The sequence below is a fragment of the Neofelis nebulosa genome, chromosome Y (assembly GCF_028018385.1).
Source record: "Neofelis nebulosa isolate mNeoNeb1 chromosome Y, mNeoNeb1.pri, whole genome shotgun sequence".
Taxonomy (NCBI): Eukaryota; Metazoa; Chordata; class Mammalia; order Carnivora; family Felidae; genus Neofelis; species Neofelis nebulosa.
In genome coordinates, this window is record NC_080801.1 from 5,569,200 (window position 1) to 5,587,391 (window position 18,192).

Genomic DNA, 18,192 nt, shown 5'->3' on the forward strand with positions numbered 1-18,192 from the left:
TGGGCGTGCTTCCCAAATGCTGGTGGGCTCCAGAAGGAGGCAGCAGGCATTTAAAAACCTTGGGCCTCGACACTCCACCTGCCGGGCCTAGTCTGGAGCCTCATGCCTCAAGTTCCCACCCCTTGTGCTCTATGGCCCTAGCCTGAGGATGGGCTAAGGCCCCAAAGCAAGGGAGTCATGTTCCGGAAAACGCTGAGATTCCTGAGAATACCGGGCCTCCATTCTGCTGGAAGAGGGCGTTCGAGAGTCCAGGCATCGTGGCAGCACGCCCGTCTCAGTCCCAGACAATTTCACTCATTCATACGCACGCGCACGCGCACGCACAGGCACAGGCACGGGCACACACACACACTCCCCCTCTGTGGCTGTCTCTAGTTGTGACTTACTCTCCTTCCTCGGCCTCCTTCCATGTCCCTCTGGCCTCTGTCTGTCTCTGAGTCCCTGTGATCATTTTCTTTAGGGAACGCTTCCTCCCTCCCACACCTCCATCTCTCTTTCTCTGTCTCTGTCCTGTCCTGGGACAGTATCAGTGCATGTGGGTTTCCGTGAGCTGTGCATGTCCATATGGACGTAGTAGGCTGTTGATGGCACAGGGCTGCAGGGGAACGCACAAAGGAACGCACAAGTACCAGGGGTCAGAGCACATCCAGACCTCCTAAGCCGTGACTGCCTCCAGGCAGCCCACACAAGCTGGGTATGCATGTGAACTGAGAAAGGTTAGTCCCTTGGCCCTTGCCCTGTAGGTTGTAGCCAGCTGGGAGGTACTGAGACCCAAGGGACTCCCCAGTGTTGAGAGGGTCTGAAGAAAGGGCAGGAGCCGAGGAAGCAGCGAACCTAGTCGTAGCTGGTGTTTCTCCACCTGCCATGTTGCAGTGCCATTGGTACTGGAAGGTTGGTATCAGGTGTGGCTCTCTTTCCTTGGCATCTCAATGCAAGCTTCCGTGACCCAATGGAGGTCCTGAATCGGCCCTAGTTTTCAGCCAGGTTTGGGCCCCAGGACAAATGCATGTGCTGTGTGAGGGGGAAAAGCAAGTGTGAGTCGTGGGGAGGAGCTAGCTTCGTGAGTGGGATGTGGCAGAGGGCATGAGTGAGTGCACAGGTCCACTAGAGCGTGTCTGTGAATGTATTGTGGCTGGCGCCTGTGAGTACTTTTGCCTGGGCCTTAGCGTTTGTGCTGGCAGCGTGCGCGTGTCTGTGTCCACGTGCCGCGTGGCCGTGCATCTTTGTGCCTGAGTGAGTGTGCGTAGGCCGTTGGCTAGCGAAGGAAAGAGACTGGGGGCTTTCCTGACTTGGTGAGTAAGGGGGAGGCTCCAGTGCCAAAGTGCAGCGAGTGCAATCCCTTCGCTCCTGGGATCGACACGGAGCTAGCTGATCACCTTTCATGACGGGAGGAAAGCCTGGACTTTGCCTGGGTCCGCTCATCCTGTGTTGCCTTGGCCAGGGGCAAGTTGGGGTTGGGCCTTCCATGGCGCAGTGGAGGAGGACCAAAGTTCCCTGCAAGGAAGTGGGCATTAGTGGAGGGAGGCAGCAGATAGCAAGAGTAAGTCTGGCCCTGCTCCTGGAGCGGCCTAGGGGATCATCGCAAGGCCTTGTGGTCCGAGCCTGGGGATGTGTCTCGGTGAACATCCTCCTGAATGACCCTGCAGAGACGGGCCTGGCTGGTCTAGAGTCCCTTGCGAAGTTGGGGCCCGGCCCCTGGGCCCCAATATTGTGGTAGGTGTTGGTCAAACTGAAAGGCATTGCCTGCTTGTCCCAGACAGTCCCTGCACCTGGGACCCAGATTTGCTCCCACGTTCCTGCCACGGGGTCTCCCAGCGATGCGTGGGAGTTTGACAGGCCCCATTTCTCTGGAGGGAGTGAGTTGCATAGGTCAGGTGCACCAGGGTCTGGGCCTGCTTTCCTGTCTTGCCCACCCCCTACGTCCTCTGCTGAGGGCAGCTTGAGGGCTCACCACTGGACCTGTTCCTCTCCCTTTCTGGGTAAGCGTTTGCCTCTCTGTCGGTCACACTGGCCACCCCCTCTCAGCCCCCTACCACCTGGTCAGCCTTCCCCCCATCCACCTGCGTGTCTATGCATTGCTGTCACCTGAAGTGGTGGTGTGCTGCCTCATATATCACAGCCACCCTGGAGCATTTCTGTACCCCGTACGTATCGTGACATAGCCCAACGAGTCTGGAGGAACCTCTTCTGTGTCACGGAAGCAACATGTTGGCCAGAGGGCCCGGCACACGAATTTGGAAATCCTAGAATCCCCTGCCTGCGGAGCAGCCTCCTGGTCCCATAAAGAGGTAGGGGAACACTGCACTCCACCAAAGGGAAAAGGCAATGCATGAGTGTGGTGCCTGGCCAGGCAATGTATCTCGAGCCTCCAAACCTGCAGTGGATCTGTGTGGTGTGTGTGTGTGTGTGTGTGTGTGTGTGTGTGTGTGTGTGTGTGTGTGTATGTGTAGCTGGTGCTGTCTGACATAGACCGGCAGGGAGTCCACATCACCACTGCCCTGACAGGGAGGGAGACCACATCATTGCCCTCACTGCACACCGTCTGCAGCTTATTGCTTCCCCAAAGTGGTCATGTGGCTTCGTGTACACCGTGGGGCGTGTCCCTCACTTGGGTCCCAACACTACATCCCCCAACCCCCTGAAACCTCTCGGAGACCCTTGAAATCATGCTGTCTGTGGCACAGGGGGACAGTGTTTTGAGTCAGCGCCCACGCTCATGGCAGCCTGCCGCCTAAGTGAGTGGTAAAGGAAATGGGAGCAGGATGAACAGACATATGGCCAACGAAGGCCTGGGGAGGGTCCCTGTGAGAAGATGGCCGACCACTGTGGGAGGAAGGGGACCGCTGTCTGTGGGGCAGACGCAAGCTCCAGGAATCCCAGGGCTCACGGGCACGGGTCTTTCCTGTGCACTGCCACACACGGGAGGAATGGGCAGCCGATCGTGAGAGGGGGGTGTGTGCTTGCCAGCGTGTCACGTTCCAGGCAACGGGGACAAACGGCAAGAGCGGCGCGCGTGATACGCAGCCTCCCCTAGTGTGGCGTCCTCTCCACGTCACACACCTCTGGTCACCGACCTTCCCTAGCCGGTGCACTGCTAGACTGCTGTCATGACATACATGTCTTCTGGGAGCAAAGATGGACGTAGAGAATATGCAAAGGAGGCTGAGCAGATGGAAAACCAGGGTGCACAGACAGCAGGCGCACAGCTGAAATGCGTCTCCCGGACAGCCAAGGTGACCGCTGAGTGGATTTGTCAGACTAGGGGCACAATGAACAACGGTGGCGGTGTACATGGGAAAAGCGTGGAGGTCCCCCTTTACCCGTGTGTATAGACAGCCGCGTGCCCAGCGCAGCGTGGAATGCAAAGGTCGCTTTCGCATGGCCAGAAGCCAAACAGGGCACCCAGAGCGCACAGAGGGCCGGCTGCAAGCCCCCCGGAGGAGTTGCCCCGCACGGGGCCCACAGCCTTCCTGCCTATGCAACAGACGCGCCCCAGTTTCCTGGTGACCTAGGGGCGGGACCGCCGAAGCCACGCACGCCACCGTCCCTATGATTGGTCCCGAAGGCAGTGAAGCAGCCTGGGCGTGGCTTGGAGCTCCCTCAGCCTCAAAGCCGCAGGCGCACACCTCTCACCACAAAGGCCTCCGAGGCAGCATCGGCATGGCGATAGCCACCGCCGAGGCATCCTGGGTACAGCACCATGCGCATGCGCCCCCTCGACGTTTGGGCTCTGGGAGGAAGGGGGAGCGAGTTGCCAGCCATTGCCCTCAGGGCTCCACTGACTGGGTCTGGGGAGGGGGGCCGTGCTTTCACGTCCCGCTTCGTCGCCGGTAGGAGCCACAGTTGGTGTCTCGGGCCGGGGCCGCATGTTGCGCGACTCGTGTTTCCGAAACACTGGGGACGCCCGGAGGCCCCATGCCGCCTTCGACCGGGAAGGGGGCGGTCGAGAGACGAGGGCCCGTGGGGACACTGGGCGTCCGGCAGCGCCGGAGGTGCCGCAGGCCGAAGGCTTGCAGGCCACAAGCGAACAGCCTGTGCAGGAAGGCCAGGCCCGACCCGAGAGGCAGGTGGGCGGCCCCAGCGAGATATCGGTGCCGCTGGTGCATGACATAATGGCGGTGGAGGCGCTGTGGGGCCTGGTGGAGGAGGAGGTTGAGGTGCCGGCCGCGGAAGAGGACACGCGTGGGGAAGAGGGGCATGACCAGAGGAAGAAGGGGGAGGAGGACGAGGAGCAGGAGCAGGGGAAGGACAAGGTCCAAGTTCACGAGGAGAAGGACCTGAAGGACGAGGGGGAGCAGCAGGAACAGAAGAGCAGAAGGAGGAGGAGGAGGAAGAGGGGGAGAGGCAGCAGGAGTCAAAGATTAGAAGGAGGACGAGCAGCAGAAGCCCAAGCAGAAGGGGGAAGAGCGGAAGGAGGAGGAGTTGGCGGAAATGAAAGGGGAGGAGCAGGAGCACCAGGGTGTACAAGCGGGCGCGGCCGTGGCGGTGGAGGCATCGGCGGCGGCAGTGGCAGGGGAAGGGGACCAGGAGGAGGAGCAGGAGGAGGAAGGGAAGGCGTGGGAGCCATCCAAGGGAGAGCAGAATTGCAAACGGAGGAGGAAGAGGAGCAGGAGAAGGGAGCGCTGGAGGAGCAGCAGCAGGGCGAGGAGGAGGAGGAGGGAAAGGAGGACAAGGAGGAGCGGGAGGAGGAGGAGGAACAGAAGCCGAGTGAGCAGGAAGGCCGATGGGTGGAAGAAGCCCAGGAGCTGCAGGTGAAGCAGCAGAAGAAGGAGCGGGTAGAGTCAGGCCTCCGTCCTTGCCCTTCCCCACTGGAGGCTCTGGAGGCCCTTCAGATAGAGCTACAGCCGGTGAATAAACAAGCCAGCCGGGAGCACGCTCGACTCCAACTCAGGATGTGGCAGAGGCGGCAGCGTCATCTGGAACAGAGAAGTGCCCTTATCCAGGGCATCCGTGGTTTCTGGGCCAAGGCTGTATCCTTCCTGCTGCTGGTGGAGGGTCCAGAGGGGGCTGGGCTTGCGCAAGAGGAAGGAAAGGGAGGTGACATTTAGAGGAACCCAGGACAGGGACTGGAGCTAAGCCGCGCTCCAGTGGCCGGGAACGTGCAAACGTGATCCCATCCGGCGGTCCTGGCTCTGCAATGAGTGTGGGAGGAGGGCAGTGCCGGGGTGGGGGAGGCATGTGTGCTTTACGTCGCACCTGGCACGGAAACAGCGCTGGGAGAGTGGGGAGTGGCGGTGGAGGTCCAGGCCAGGACGGGGAAATGACCGGGGGCTTCTTCCCACACAAAGCCGCGTGGGGGCACGTTTCTGGGTCCCGCTAAGCATCTTGCTGCGGGGAAGGCGATGTGAATGCCCACTGGTCGGCGCGAGACCGGATGTGTGCTGTCTGGCTGTGTGGAAGTAAGCGTCCTCAGTGTCCTCATGAGCACACAAGGCTAGGCGTGGTTGCGGGCGTCTGGGCATGCACAGCCTCCTGTGCGTGTCTAGCAGAGCCCTGCGCGATCCTGAGACCCCGTGGGCCTGGACGCAGCCTGTGGGGAGGGCTTGAGACCCTGGGGGAGGACGTCAGTCCCGGGGGGAGGACGCCTGGATGCTGTCCACACGTGTTCTCTGCTTCGAGCTCTCTCATGCCCAGCACCTGAAGGCTCTTTGACCTGCAGCAGTTTGTGAACCACCCTCAGATGTCAGCCCTGATTAGTAAGCCCGATGAAAGCATGCTTCGCCACATGACCAATTTGAAGGTCGGCCTGGGAGTGGGAGGTGGTGTGGGGGGCTGGCCGTGTGGGGAGGGGAGGTGGTGGGGAGAAGTGACGTGTTCCTTCCTCAGGGGAGGGAGGGTGTCCTGGAAGAAGATTTCACATTTCTGCCCCACTGTACCACGGCAGGTGGAGGAACACAAGTTTCCCAGGGAATGCCGGAAGATCCTGCTGTTTTTTGTCAAGAACTCCTACTTCCAGAATGAAGTCGTTACGAAGGAGTATGTCCTAGGCCTTGCTGGTAAGTGTCCCCTGACTGCATGGGCGGCAGTGGGTGGAGGGTTGAATGTGACTGGTTCTCTGGCGCCGTCTCACATACTCGTCTTCCTGCAGGGTATAGGGCGTCTCATTCCAGTCCCATCCAGTGGCACCCAAGGTACAGACAGGAGGCCTACAGACGCAGGCATGACAACAGCAGCCTCAACTTCTTCAACTGGTTCTCTGACCACAGCTTTGCCGGCTCTAGCAGGATTGCTGAGGTGGGGCCCTGTAACAAGGAAGGGAGGTGATTTTCATGGGTTCCCCCACTGCGTGGGATAGCTACCTGAGGCCTGGCCTGTCTCCCCTACCAGATAATCATAGAGGATCTTTGGCCCAATCCCCTGCCGTATTTCAAGATGAAGGAGGCCCCAGGAGAGAGAACTGAGAGGGAAAGAGGTGAGCAGCCAAGGGTGTGGGCACTGAAATGTGTGCCGTGGGGTCCGTGGCACAATTCTCTTCTGCATGGAGGCACCGAGACTCACAGTGGCACAGGAGGTGACACCAGGTCAAAAGGGCATCGGCCTGAGACGGGGAGTCTTAAGAAGTAACGTGTCAAAGAGCCTTTTCCCTTTGGGGAGCCTGAAGGTGGGAAGGGGGCTAGACAAAGAGAATGAGCAAAGCGGGACAACCAAAGCTGGCTCATCAGATAGCACGGTGACAACTGTCATTCCCGGACCATGAACCCCACCGTCAGGCCTCCTACCACCATCCCACATGTTGTCTGGCTTCGGGAGCCCCTTGTCAGCTTTGGCACAGCTTATCACACCCTCCCATTCTACTTTCCGTTTGGAAACATTCAAGCAACCTTAATCAGGGCCAAGATCAGACTCTCACCTGTCCTGTGTGTGTGTGTGTGTGTGTGTGTGTGTGTGTGTGTGTCTGTGTGTGTGTGTGTGTGTGTGTGTGTCTGTGTGTACCCATATATCCCAGGGATATGCACGATCTTGAGAAGAGTATGAAGGAGCATCGCACTTCATCGACCCCAGTGGAAACCCTTCCGATGCTCACCGATGGTCCACAAGATTCTCCTGCCCACGAAATGAGGACAAGGGTGGTGGTGACACGTGGCGCAGGGCGGGGGTCCAATACATTTGAAGAAATATAGAATGGGAGATAAATATCATGAAGCGATTTGTGTGTCTTCCTCTCAGGTACGCTCTGGGGCGTGTCCATGTATACATGCGGCTGTCCAGGGGTGTAAGTGTTCTGTGCCTGCACATTGGAGTTGCAAGGAAGGGCGGGACGTAGGACATTGTCCGTAGGGATGGGTCACACATTGGGATTGCATGTGAGGTCAGTAAGATTGAAGCAATGGGGACTTGAGTGAGGGAGGCCAGGGCACAAACCTGAGAGAAAGGCCAGTGCCCAGGTTCCTATCTTTCCTGTGAAAAGGAGGAAATTCAAGGAAATGGAGACGCCAGCACAGGCCAGGGAGGTCCAATATTCAGGGTTTGGGCATGTCCATGATGGTGCCCCCAGAATCCCGCATGGGGACACCCTCAGTCATGTTGACTGAACCGCCACACAGGGAGGAATTCCCAGGGTTGATTACCCTCTGGTTTTCAGACGTCTCCCAATGCAGACTGTCTTGGGGACAAGGTCAGGATCTCAGGACCAGCCATACATATTTGAGGGATTGTGAGCAGGTTGTAAGATTGGTGTCCAGGGGAAGGAACCGAGGGACCAGAGGGAGAGTGGGTGGGTAAGACCGATGAAGTTCTGCTTCAGGCACAGTTGACAGGGACAACGTACACGCTGCAGAGAAAACAGCCCACTACAGTCTCACGCAACTCCAAAATCACAGCCAACTTTTCTGGTTCCACTTCCTGAAGCTGAGCCTCCCAAACACCGCTTCACTTATTCACACACACACGCACACACACACACACACACACACGACTCCTGAAGGAGTCCTAGTACTGATGCCCTTGTGTGAACTTCGCTGTTTCTGAAAAGACCTCTGGTTACGAATGGGTGTCCCAGATTGCAAGCCAACAGAGGGGAGGGTCGCGGGGAGGTGGAGCTCTTACAGGGCACGAACACGCCATCCTCTCTCGTGTGCCCTCTGCCCTCTCATCATCAGCCGTGATGAGTCGGGTGATGTTCTTCCTCTGTGTCCACAGGCTTAAGCCCTGTGTCCAACACGCCATGTGAGACTTGTGAAAAGACTCCCAAGTGCAAACACCAACAGGCGCTCAGGGAGGTCGCGTCGTCCCAGGCAGCCTGTGTTCCTTTGCCTGAGTGCCAGGACAAAGGCTGCCTCAGCCACATAGGGAACGATGGACTTGTGAGGCCTTAGCATTCTGTGCAGAGGTGCCGGGCAGGCCTGGAGCTTAGAAAGGACTGGGACGAGCCTCACCTGCGACGACGTGAGTGCGGGGGTACTCCTTACAGAGCAGATGGCTGCTTGCCAGAGATGTCTGTGCTAGGGATGGGGCAAAAGCTCCACCGTGCTAGCAGTGCAGTAGACAGAGTTCAGCCTTGTCCATCTCAGGCTCTTCTGTATCCCCAAGTAACACGGCCCCCAGCACAGCGTGCCTGAGAGTGACATCCCGACACTAATATTCCTGTCTCCCAAGCTGCCCAAGCCCCCCAGGATCCCCACTGCACAGCTCTGCAGTACAAGAGCCTTCTCTGCAGTGGCTCTATTCCAGAGAAGGCGAGGGCAGTCCCAATGCATGGAGGCCTCTTGTCCCTCTCAGTATGCAGACAACATGGTCAGCAGCGTGTCACCAGGCTTTGGAGTTGAGGATCTGTGCAACCAAGCCTTACCTCTTCCAGGGCGGAAGCTGTCGCACTCTCTAGAAGGGAAGGCAGGTCTTTCTCTCGCTGCTGTCTGCACACTGCCTGGAGAAGCACGTCTTCTCAGCTGCTTGATGTGTAAATGCCAGGGTACTCAGGAAAAGCTCCCTGTGCTGACCCGAGTCTTTGGGTGTGAACATCCAAAGAAAGTATGGCCCATGATTCTGCAGTGGGAATACGGCCTCAGTGGTCATGAGGCTGGGCCCCTTGGGGCATCTTTCTGCACAAGCAGGCCGTTACTTGATAGGTCTTGCCGAGCAGGAACACTTTACGGGACAGGTGAACACAGGGTCCCCCAAACGTTAATATCTCCAGCCAATACCTCCTTAGGGGCCAGGGTGACGTTTCCGCCCGGCCTGTCCCAAAGACAAGGTACGGACAAGGTGTGGGTGTGGTTGCACTCACGGCCCCCAGAGCCAAACCCTCAAGTGTGGACACATGAGGTCCGTGGTCAGAGGCCTTGGTGCTCTGTGTCCGAGGGATTACAGCCCTCATGCTGCACACACGGCAGCCCCAGATTTCCTCCCTTATGCGCAGCAATCCCTGGGGAGCCCTAGGGTCCAGGAGCTGCTAAACCGCCTGCACAACTGTATCTGCTGCCCAGCGGCCTCTTCCACCCCAACATCAGCGTGTGTGGGCTCCAGAGTGCTGTCCCTTGAGAGAGGACACCCTCAGCAATTCAGGAGCCTTCTGACTTCCATGTTCCTGAACCACACGTGTCTCTCATTGGTCTGTCGGTATCGTCATGTTGTCCTCTATGCACAGGAAATGTCTTGCTTTGCCTGTGCTCCTCTGTCTCCCTGAGTGAGCCCTGGCGTGTTTGTGTCTTTTCCTGGCTTTGCCTGTGCCGACACCTCTCTGGTGATGCCTCCTTGCCTGGCCTAAGTGGGCACAGCTGTACCCGTGTAACCGCCTTCGTCTCTGCACACCTGTGTCTTGTGTCAGCTGTGGCTCTGGTGGCCTCTCTTGACTTTGATGTATGCTTCTGCGCTTGAGTGTGTTTCCCTCTGAATTCAAACCCTTTCTTCCACTGACAGATCCAATTGCTGTCCTGCTGTCAGGTGGAGGGGCTTCTGCGCATTCTGTTTTGTGTTCCAGGAGCCAGAAATCCTTCCGTGCCTGGAGGACCTTCGTCAGAGGATTGGCCATGCACTCACTGCCAGCCAGTTCATGTCCCCAAATGCAGCTGCCTTGCTGTGAGCATGCAGTCACACCTCTATTTTCTGTCCCTCTGTTTTCAAACCCTTTGCACCTGAGGGGCTCAAACGTCACTGGCCTGCACCTTGCACATGCAGGCGTAAATTGTGTAAAGCGGTCCAGCAACGTTTTCCCACTTACTCTTTTGCCATGTGGCATGTTCCTGGCTGGGAGAGACTTTCCCCTGCCAGTGTGTGTCTCGTTTCCGTGTGCCTCCTGTGTGTTCTGGTCCCTAATTTGTCCATTACGTCCTACCTGGGAGTCTGATTCATGTTTGCGGGAACGAGGCTGACCCCTGTGACTGCTGGGTTCTGAGCTCAGCTTAGTCCCCCAGGACTAGTGCGTGAGTGAGGGACACAACGGGCAGTGACGGATGTGCCCGTATCCTTCACGTGCAAGCGCTCCGTCCAGCCACCTTCACCGGGACATTTCTCAGCGACCCCTCTTTGTTTGTGGTGAGAGCCCTTGCCTCTGAGAAATCTGACGAGGCGGTGAAGCATTGCTTACGGCTGCCCTGTGCAAGTTAGATCTCCAGAACTCATGCACACGGCAGGACTGCATCTTCACACCCGAGGCCCGACACCTCCTCATCGCACCCTCCCCTGATTAACACCACTCTGCTCTCTGGTGGACTGCATGCCTTTAACTCCTTTAGTCTCCTCAGGAATCCATCAGGCAGGGCTCACCACCACTGTGCTTCTGTCAGGGGCTGGCCTCTTTCAGTGAGCCCCGTGCTTTCTGCACCGATGCTCAATGCACCCGCCCAAGGGTGAGCCACACTAAGCCCGGCGGCGAGCCCTTTGGCCCTACGTTTCCCACCTATGTGCTTGGTGGCAGAGGTGCACAAGGAGCCCGCCTGCATGCGTGTCCCAGGTCCTCCACAGGGTACAAAGTACCGCCTCAGGAGGCTGATCCGCATCACACGGGCATAGCTCTGCTTGCACGTGTTAGCCTTTCGTATCATACAGGCAGCGCAGACTTAGAAATCCCGCCACCTGCTTACAACTATCCAGCCCTCGTGCTTCTGCAGACGCTCTGTGTCTGTACAGACATTTGAGTCACGGTCTCATGACCTTCCAATACAGCTTGATGGTCTGTCCTTAGCCTACAGCCTGGGATGCGGTTCTCACTCATTGTCCTCCCCTCGGGTGCCAGTTTCCTCCATCACTGTGGTGGAAGGTAAGCTTTATAACCATCCATTGGCTTGACAGTACTGGGCGGATCACCTGTCTGCGTCCGGGGATCCGAAGGAGACCTTGGCTCTTTTGCTCACGGTGCACCCTTTCTCCGTGATGAGTCGCTTTGGATGAGAAGCTTGCCAGAGGCGAGGGTTCTCAGAGTTGAGCACATTTCCTGGGCATCTGTGAGAACCTCGTTGGTTCCACTCAGACAGCATTGACATTCATGCATGTGCAGCCTCTGCCTTTGCTTGAGTTTGCTGAGCTTTGGGACGTGATTTCTTCCCGCACGTGCTGTGCCTAAATCTCTGCTGTGTCTTTCCGGCAGTCCCGTTTCCTGTCTCCTGCTGGTAACTACAGGGCTTCCAGCAGCCCTGTGGGGATCGGGTCCTGGTGTTCTTCCCTGCGGTGCCCTCTTCCTCACCCCGAATGACCTCAGTCATTCCTCAGTCTAGGAAGCTAGAACTAGCTTCCTTCTAGTTCAGGGTTCGTTTCAGACTGCCCTTAAGGTCCAGGTCGGAGTGGTGCCTTTTGTGCTGAGGGCTGACCACTGTACAGCATTCGTCTCTGTGCAAATTGCACAGGTGAATTTCACCAGGTGAAACTGCACACTGCAGTTGCCCTGTCTTCAGAGTCAGCCCACCTGTCTCTGCCTCGGCTGCCCCTGCTCTCCTTCCTCCTACCCTCTCCTTGCCTCCCCCTCCCTTGTCTTCTTCCTGTCCCTCCCTCCCACTTTCCTTCCAGCTCTCTTTGTCTTCGTCTCCCTCCTCTCCATCACTACTGCCTCCCCCTGTCTCCGCCGGTCTTCCTTGTAATAGGTGCCCCTCTGTCTCTTCTTGTCTTGCTCCTCCTCCCTGTCAGTCCCGCCAATCTCCCTGGGACTCTCCCTCTCCAGGCCGGTCTTCCCCTCCACTCGTCCTTCCTTCATCTGCTTGCACGTGTCTCTCTCTCTCCCTCTATAGCTCCCTCTCTCTGTGTGTCTCTTTCTCGCTGTCTCTCTCAGTGGACCTTCTGTGTCTGGGTGCATGCTTCTTCAGAATTCTCGTTGGCGCCTGGGAAATGTGAAGGGAACTCGTCTGCTATCGTGTGTACTAGTGAAAGCAGGCACGGGGCTTTCTCAGAGACAGACACAGACAAGTTTGCAATACTCGGTGAAGGGCCCCCTAAGTGCCCTGCTTGGTTGGAGTCGTCCTTCTTTTAGTGGAAGGTTAGATTTCCGGACCGGAGCAAACTGCTAAATCCTACTACCCCACCTCCCTGGCCCTCTGCACGGAGATCAGTAGGGCACCAGTGGCAGATGGGGCTCTGGGGTTGTTCTTTGCTCTGATTTGCAGTGCAGTGAGGTCTACTGAGCTGCTTTCTGGCAGGGACACGGCACTGGGGTGGATCTAGGGTGGGTGTCACCGGTTCTGGGTGGGCACCCACCTTACCGCTGCCCTCAGCCTGACGGCCAGGGAGGAGAAACCGTGCGGACGGCCATGTGGCCCCAGTAGGCGCGACACCTAAGGACTTCTCCAGGCCTTGCCCCAGCTTCATGAAGAAGGGGCAAGGGACGGAGCATGCAGTGGCTCACGGCGTGGACGTTCCTGTGCTGAATGCTCTGGTGCCCGTACTGAGGCCTCTGGGGAAAGGGTGTACAAGCGACCACAGATTGTGTGATACCGGGGACCTCGCAAGTCAGGCCTGGAAGGTGACAGCGCTGAAGAGGACATGCGGCAAAACGGGGCTCACGCTGGTGGCTGGGCACTTGCTCCAGAGCCCGGACCGGCCGCTGGCGCGCGCTTGCTGGCCACCAGCACCCTGTCTTGCTGTCTTGCAACTCATTGTTCCGCGAAGCTGGCCAGCGGGCCTGACCTGCCCTGGAACCACTTCGCCCCAGGCCGCATGCGCCCACTCTTCACTGCCTCTGTCTCGGCCCCTCCTCCACAGCAGCCACAGCCAATGCGGAGTCCTCAAATCCCAGAGCCTGTGCGCCTGCGCCCAACTTGGGCGGGCTGAGGCGGGAGGCAGCAGGGAGCTAAAGGTCTTGCGGCCAAGGCTCCCCCCACCGGCTGCCATTTCCCTGTCCTTGTCCTGAGGCTGCCCTAGCTACACTGGGGCCGGGGCGGAGAGTCATGGCCAGCGTGTCGCGGTCCGGAAAAAGCAGCGATTCCCGTCGACCCTGGACCCTGATCGTCCCGGATGAGAAAGGTCGAGAGTCCCGGACCCGCGGGAGTGCAGGGGCGCTGGAGGGCGTGGGTTGGCCGCAGTCCCCAGGTTCAGGGGCGGCAAGCGCCCATCGTGTGCAGGAAGCCCAGGCCGGGTGTGAGATACAGGTGGCAAGCCCAGCGGAGGAATTGGTGCTGATATTGGATGACGGAATGGTGGCGGCTGAGGTGGTGATCGGGGAGGAGGAAGAGGACGGCGGGGGGGCGACCGAGGAAGAGGTGGCTGGAGAGGAGAATTCTGAGGAAGCCAAGCCAGAAGCAGAGGACATGCACGAGGAGGAGGAGGTGGAAGTTGAGAGACAGCAGCAGGAGGAGATTCAGGAGCAAGAGGAGAAGCGCGAGGCAGATGCAGAGGCGGAGGAGGGGCCCCCGCTCTCACAGGAGCTGCAGCAGCGAGAGCCAGCGCTGCGTCCTGCCTCAGCCCAGGACCCACTGGCAGTGCTGGAGCGTCTTCAGCTGGAGATCAGCGCTGGGAATGCCCAGGATTCCAGGGCCTTACGGCGGCTGAAGCGCAGGATTCTTCGGAGGCGGATTTCTCACCTGGATCACAGAAGGGCCGTCATCAAGCACATCCCTGGCTTCTGGGCCCAGGCGGTATCCTTCCTTGTGCTGGTGGGTGATGGCGGGGGCTGTTGTGCAGGAGGGCTGGGCACTGAGAGCAGGGTGCCTCAGGGCGATGGCCCCGAGGGAGGAGAGCTGGGGAATGGTCCCTGGCCCTGGGTTGGTGTGGTCTGGGATCCAGTGTAAGGCCTTGCACAGGGGCGGTTGTTGGGCACGGGGGGACCCGGGGACTTGGAGCTGCTTCCTCTTGGTCTCCGCCAACATTGGCCTGCAGGCTGCTCTCAAACATTATTTGCGGACGCGAGTCATGTGTCCCCATGCTACCAGAGCTAGGGTAGCACAAAGCAGCCTTCACTCAGAGCAGATAAAGCAAGGAAATATTTCGCTGCAAAATGGGAGAGTTACACAGGCCGCACACCCACCTTCACATTCACAGGCTGTGCACGGTTTCTTAGCAGTTCCGTCAAAGGAGAGCTTTTCAGACACACACTCATGGCCTTTAGTGGAAGCACGCCACGCCCCTTTGCCAGACAGTAGGACGACTCAGACCCACTCCGAACGGGGTACAAGCTGCCTGCACAGACCCTGACATACACACACACACACACACACACACACACACACACACACACACAGGATTCTCTCCTGGTATGTCCACCGCTGCTTCCCTCTCTGTCCTCAGGCTCCGGCTGGGTCCCACCCATGTCTTTCTCTCCGGACTGGCTGTGTCACTGTGTCTATTTCTTTTCCCTCCTCGGCCCTCCTCGTCCGTGCTTCTTGATCTCTTTCTCCCTCCCACACCCTCCGCTTGCATCGTAAGTGGGCAGTCGGGTTCCTGTAAGCCATGTTCTTCCATCTGCACTCAGAAGGCTGGTGACAACCTAGGTCTTCACGGGAATATGCCAAGAAACCCAGCCGTGAGGAGGGGTCAGTGCACAGGCCGACATCCCAAGCTATGATGGGCTGCTGGCAGCCCACACAGGTCAGATATAGGAAGGAACTGTGAGGAGTGCAGGCAGTGGAGTCTCTCCCTGCTGTGTGCAGACAGCGTGGGAGGTACAGGAAGCCAACGGACTGCCCAGTGTCGATGGGGTCTGATGCATTTGCAGAGGCTGAGGAGTGTGGGGACTAGTGTTTCCTGGTGTTTCTGCAAATGCCATGATCCCGTCCTTTGCTCTTAGCCTGGGAGGTTTGGAGGGGGTGTGTGTCTGTTTCCACAGCATCTGAAGGCACAGCTCCTTGACACAGCACAGATTCTGAATCACCCCCAGTTGTCGGCCATGATGGGTGCCCAGGACAAAGACGTGCTCAGCTACGTGGTCGACTTGGAGGTCAGACCGGGGAGGCTGTGGCTGGGGGCCGTCCCGTCGGGTGTGGGATTTGGGCGGGAGAGGGTGAGGCAAAGGTGCTCACCCTCACAGCCAGGCAAGTAGCTCGGGAGCCCGAGGGAGGACACTTGCCCCCTCCTGTCCCATTGCTCACGGCAGGTGGAAGAAGTGGGCCATCCCAAGTACCGCTGCAGAGTGATGTTTTTCTTTGGGGCCAACCCGTACTTCCGGAACCCAGTGATCATTAAGGAGTATCAGCTTAGCTTTGCTGGTAGGGTGTGGGTCCCATGATGGTGCGGGGCAGGGGGTGAGGAGCATGAATCAGGGGCATGCGGGAGGGCGACGGGGAGGGGGAGGTGGGTGGGGAGGAGGCCATCAGGTTGCTCCTCAAATCCTCTCTTCCTGCAGGCTACAGGGCATCGCATTCCACTCCAGTCCAGTGGTTCTGGGATTATGAACGTGGAGCTCCCAGTCGCAGGCATGACCCCACCAGCCTTAACTTGTTCAACTGGCTGTGTGAGCACAGCTGCCCAGGGGCGAACAGGATTGCCGAGGTGGGGCCCCTGAGGCCTTCGTCAGCAGTGGGAATGTGGGTGGCCCCCGGCCAGAGAGGAGAATGGGCTATGCCCAATGTGGTGCCGGCCTGTGTCCCCTTCCAGATCATCATCGAGGACCTGTGGCCCAATCCCCTGCAGTACTACCTGAGGGAGGAAGGGACCAGAAGACAGTGATCTGACGTGCGCACGTGTCGGTGAGAACCCCAGTATGCGGTGTGTTGACCTGTGTGTTGTATGGGCAAGGGAACGTGGGCCAGACATTGGCTTGGAAATGGAAGGTCCGCCGAGACAGGGACACAGGTAGCATGGGGAGAGGGTGGGAGGATGACAGGGGACCTGCACAGACTCAGCTGCAAACACACAGAGGGTCGAAGCCTGCAAACCAAATGCAGTTGTGCTGTGGGCTGGGGCTTTGGAGAGCAACTCAGGACGAGCAATGCTTCTCCACCACAAATGCTCCCCGTGGATGTCCGCCCTCTCCCGGACTTCCCCCTGCTCCTTCAGTCTGGATTTGCCTGCCAGTCTTTGGGTCAGGAGCTGACGTGTCCCCAGACACCACTGTGGTGAGAATCTCGCACTTCCTTCCATGTGCCCCACCACGCCATGTCCTCGCGCAACCTCACAGCCATTCTTAGAACTGGTCCAAGGCCATTGGGGGCTGGAAATGAATCCCTGGGTGAGAAAGCAAGGGGGATCGCAAAAGGGCGAGGCACAAGAGTGACACCAGCTGGGAAGTATTTGCCAATATCCCGTATCATTCTTGGTGTCTGTTGCGTGGGGGTGTGTGTGTGAGCGTGTACGCAAATGTGTCTGCGTGTGCCCACATGAGTCAGGGGCTCTGCATCTGTGTGGGGTGAATGCGCAGAGCTTCTATCTTTGCCCATGCAGAAACAATGGAGGACACCACGAGTGCTGGAAGAGATGGGTGGATGAGTCTCCTGTCTTCTACGTGCCCCGGAGAGAATTGAGGAAGAGATAACGTGTGGCAGCCTTGAAGAGTTTCCATGATGTTTATGTGGACACATACAGGACGTTGAAAACCCTTCTGTTTGTGTGTGTGTGTGTGTGTGTGTGTGTGTGTGTGTGTGTGTGTGTGTGTATGTGTTTATGGGGACCTCAGGAGGGACGACGAGATCGGGACCTGAGTGTGACTGTCCTAGCCACTGCCCGGGTGATTCTGTGTGTGCAGGAGAGGTGCAGTCCTGGTGTGGGGCAGGTGTTGCCATGTGCACTGAGGCCTGCTTTCTTGGGCAGGCAGAGCCTGGAAAGAGGAGGAGGAAGAGACAGACCTGTTATTTGGAGACCTGTTGTATAGACCAAAGCCGAAAGGCAGGGAAGGGGATTGCACAGTGGGACCAAATTGGTCCATTGGGTCCTGGTACAGTGTGGCCAGGCCTTGGTGGGATTCAGCCAGGACCGTTGCTCCCAGAAGGGTGTCCTGTCCTTGGTGAGATAGAATCCAGGGAGCAAAGCCTCCAGTCAGGATACAGAGCTAAGGCCCCGTGTCCCCGGAGAACTCAGGAGTAGGCAAGCTTCTCACAGTCGATGCCAGTATACCTTGCTGCTGCCTCCCACACCCGGGGCCCCTTTGACCCCGAGCCCTGTCCTCAGACAGTGGCTCAGGATGGGAGATGTGTGAGGGGAAGAGGCAGTTGTAGGTTGTGGGCAGCAGCGAGGCTTATGAGTGGGATTTCATGGAGAGAGTACGCGCGAGGGCGGAGATCCAGCGTGAGTTCCTGCGAGTGTGTGCGGGTGTCTGTGGCAAACTGGGCCTGAGATCCGTGGTGGTGCCGGCAGTGTGAGCGTGCATGTGTTCGTGCGATTGCGTAGCCGTGTGTCTCTGTGTGTGCAGGAGTGGGTGTGTAGCCGCTGGAGAGACAAGGAGAGACACATGGGTCTCTGTGGATGAGGTGCTTAGGTGGGACAGTCAGGTGCCAGAATACAAGAGTGCAGTCCCTTCCCTCCTGAGTCCTGATGGTAATCGGCAGGATGGGTGCAATCGTTGCTGTGCCAGCGGGCTCAAGTCAGGATGCAAAAGGGAAATTGGTGCAAGGTCAAGAGGGGGGCCGAGGGGAGGAAAGCCTGTGCCCAGTGGCCAGTGGACCACTTGTGAGTGAGTGTGCTTGTGTGTGTGTTAGTGTGTGTCTATGTGGGAGTGAGTGTGTGTGTGTGTGTGTGTGTGTGTGTGTGTGTGTTGCGTTGCCCTGGTGGGCCTACAGTAGCAAATACGTAGGGGCTACATGGTTGTGCCCAGGCTTTGTGCACAGAGTAGCTAGGGAACACAACCTGTCAGGCTACGTGGTGTGCAGGGGCGTAGGTATTTCCCTGGAGGGAGCCGTCCAGCAA

The 18,192-nt window shown here is 58.2% G+C and overlaps 2 protein-coding genes across 2 annotated transcripts; both read left to right on the forward strand.

The window, feature by feature from the left end:
* Positions 1–3,866: 3,866 nt before the first annotated feature.
* On the forward strand, positions 3,867–7,127 carry LOC131503462 (testis-specific Y-encoded protein 3-like). Its single transcript, XM_058714931.1, has 7 exons — positions 3,867–4,182; positions 4,492–4,970; positions 5,663–5,740; positions 5,885–5,996; positions 6,089–6,234; positions 6,328–6,412; positions 6,947–7,127. The coding sequence occupies exons 1-7, from the start codon at positions 3,867–3,869 to the stop codon at positions 6,973–6,975; spliced, it is 1,245 nt and encodes a 414-aa protein (XP_058570914.1). The 3' UTR covers positions 6,976–7,127.
* A 6,180-nt stretch (positions 7,128–13,307) lies between these two features.
* LOC131503426 (testis-specific Y-encoded protein 1-like) lies at positions 13,308–16,034 on the forward strand. The gene is made up of 5 exons (XM_058714897.1): positions 13,308–13,994; positions 15,215–15,292; positions 15,449–15,560; positions 15,698–15,843; positions 15,949–16,034. The coding sequence occupies exons 1-5, from the start codon at positions 13,308–13,310 to the stop codon at positions 16,018–16,020; spliced, it is 1,095 nt and encodes a 364-aa protein (XP_058570880.1). The 3' UTR covers positions 16,021–16,034.
* The last annotated feature ends 2,158 nt before the right edge of the window (positions 16,035–18,192 follow it).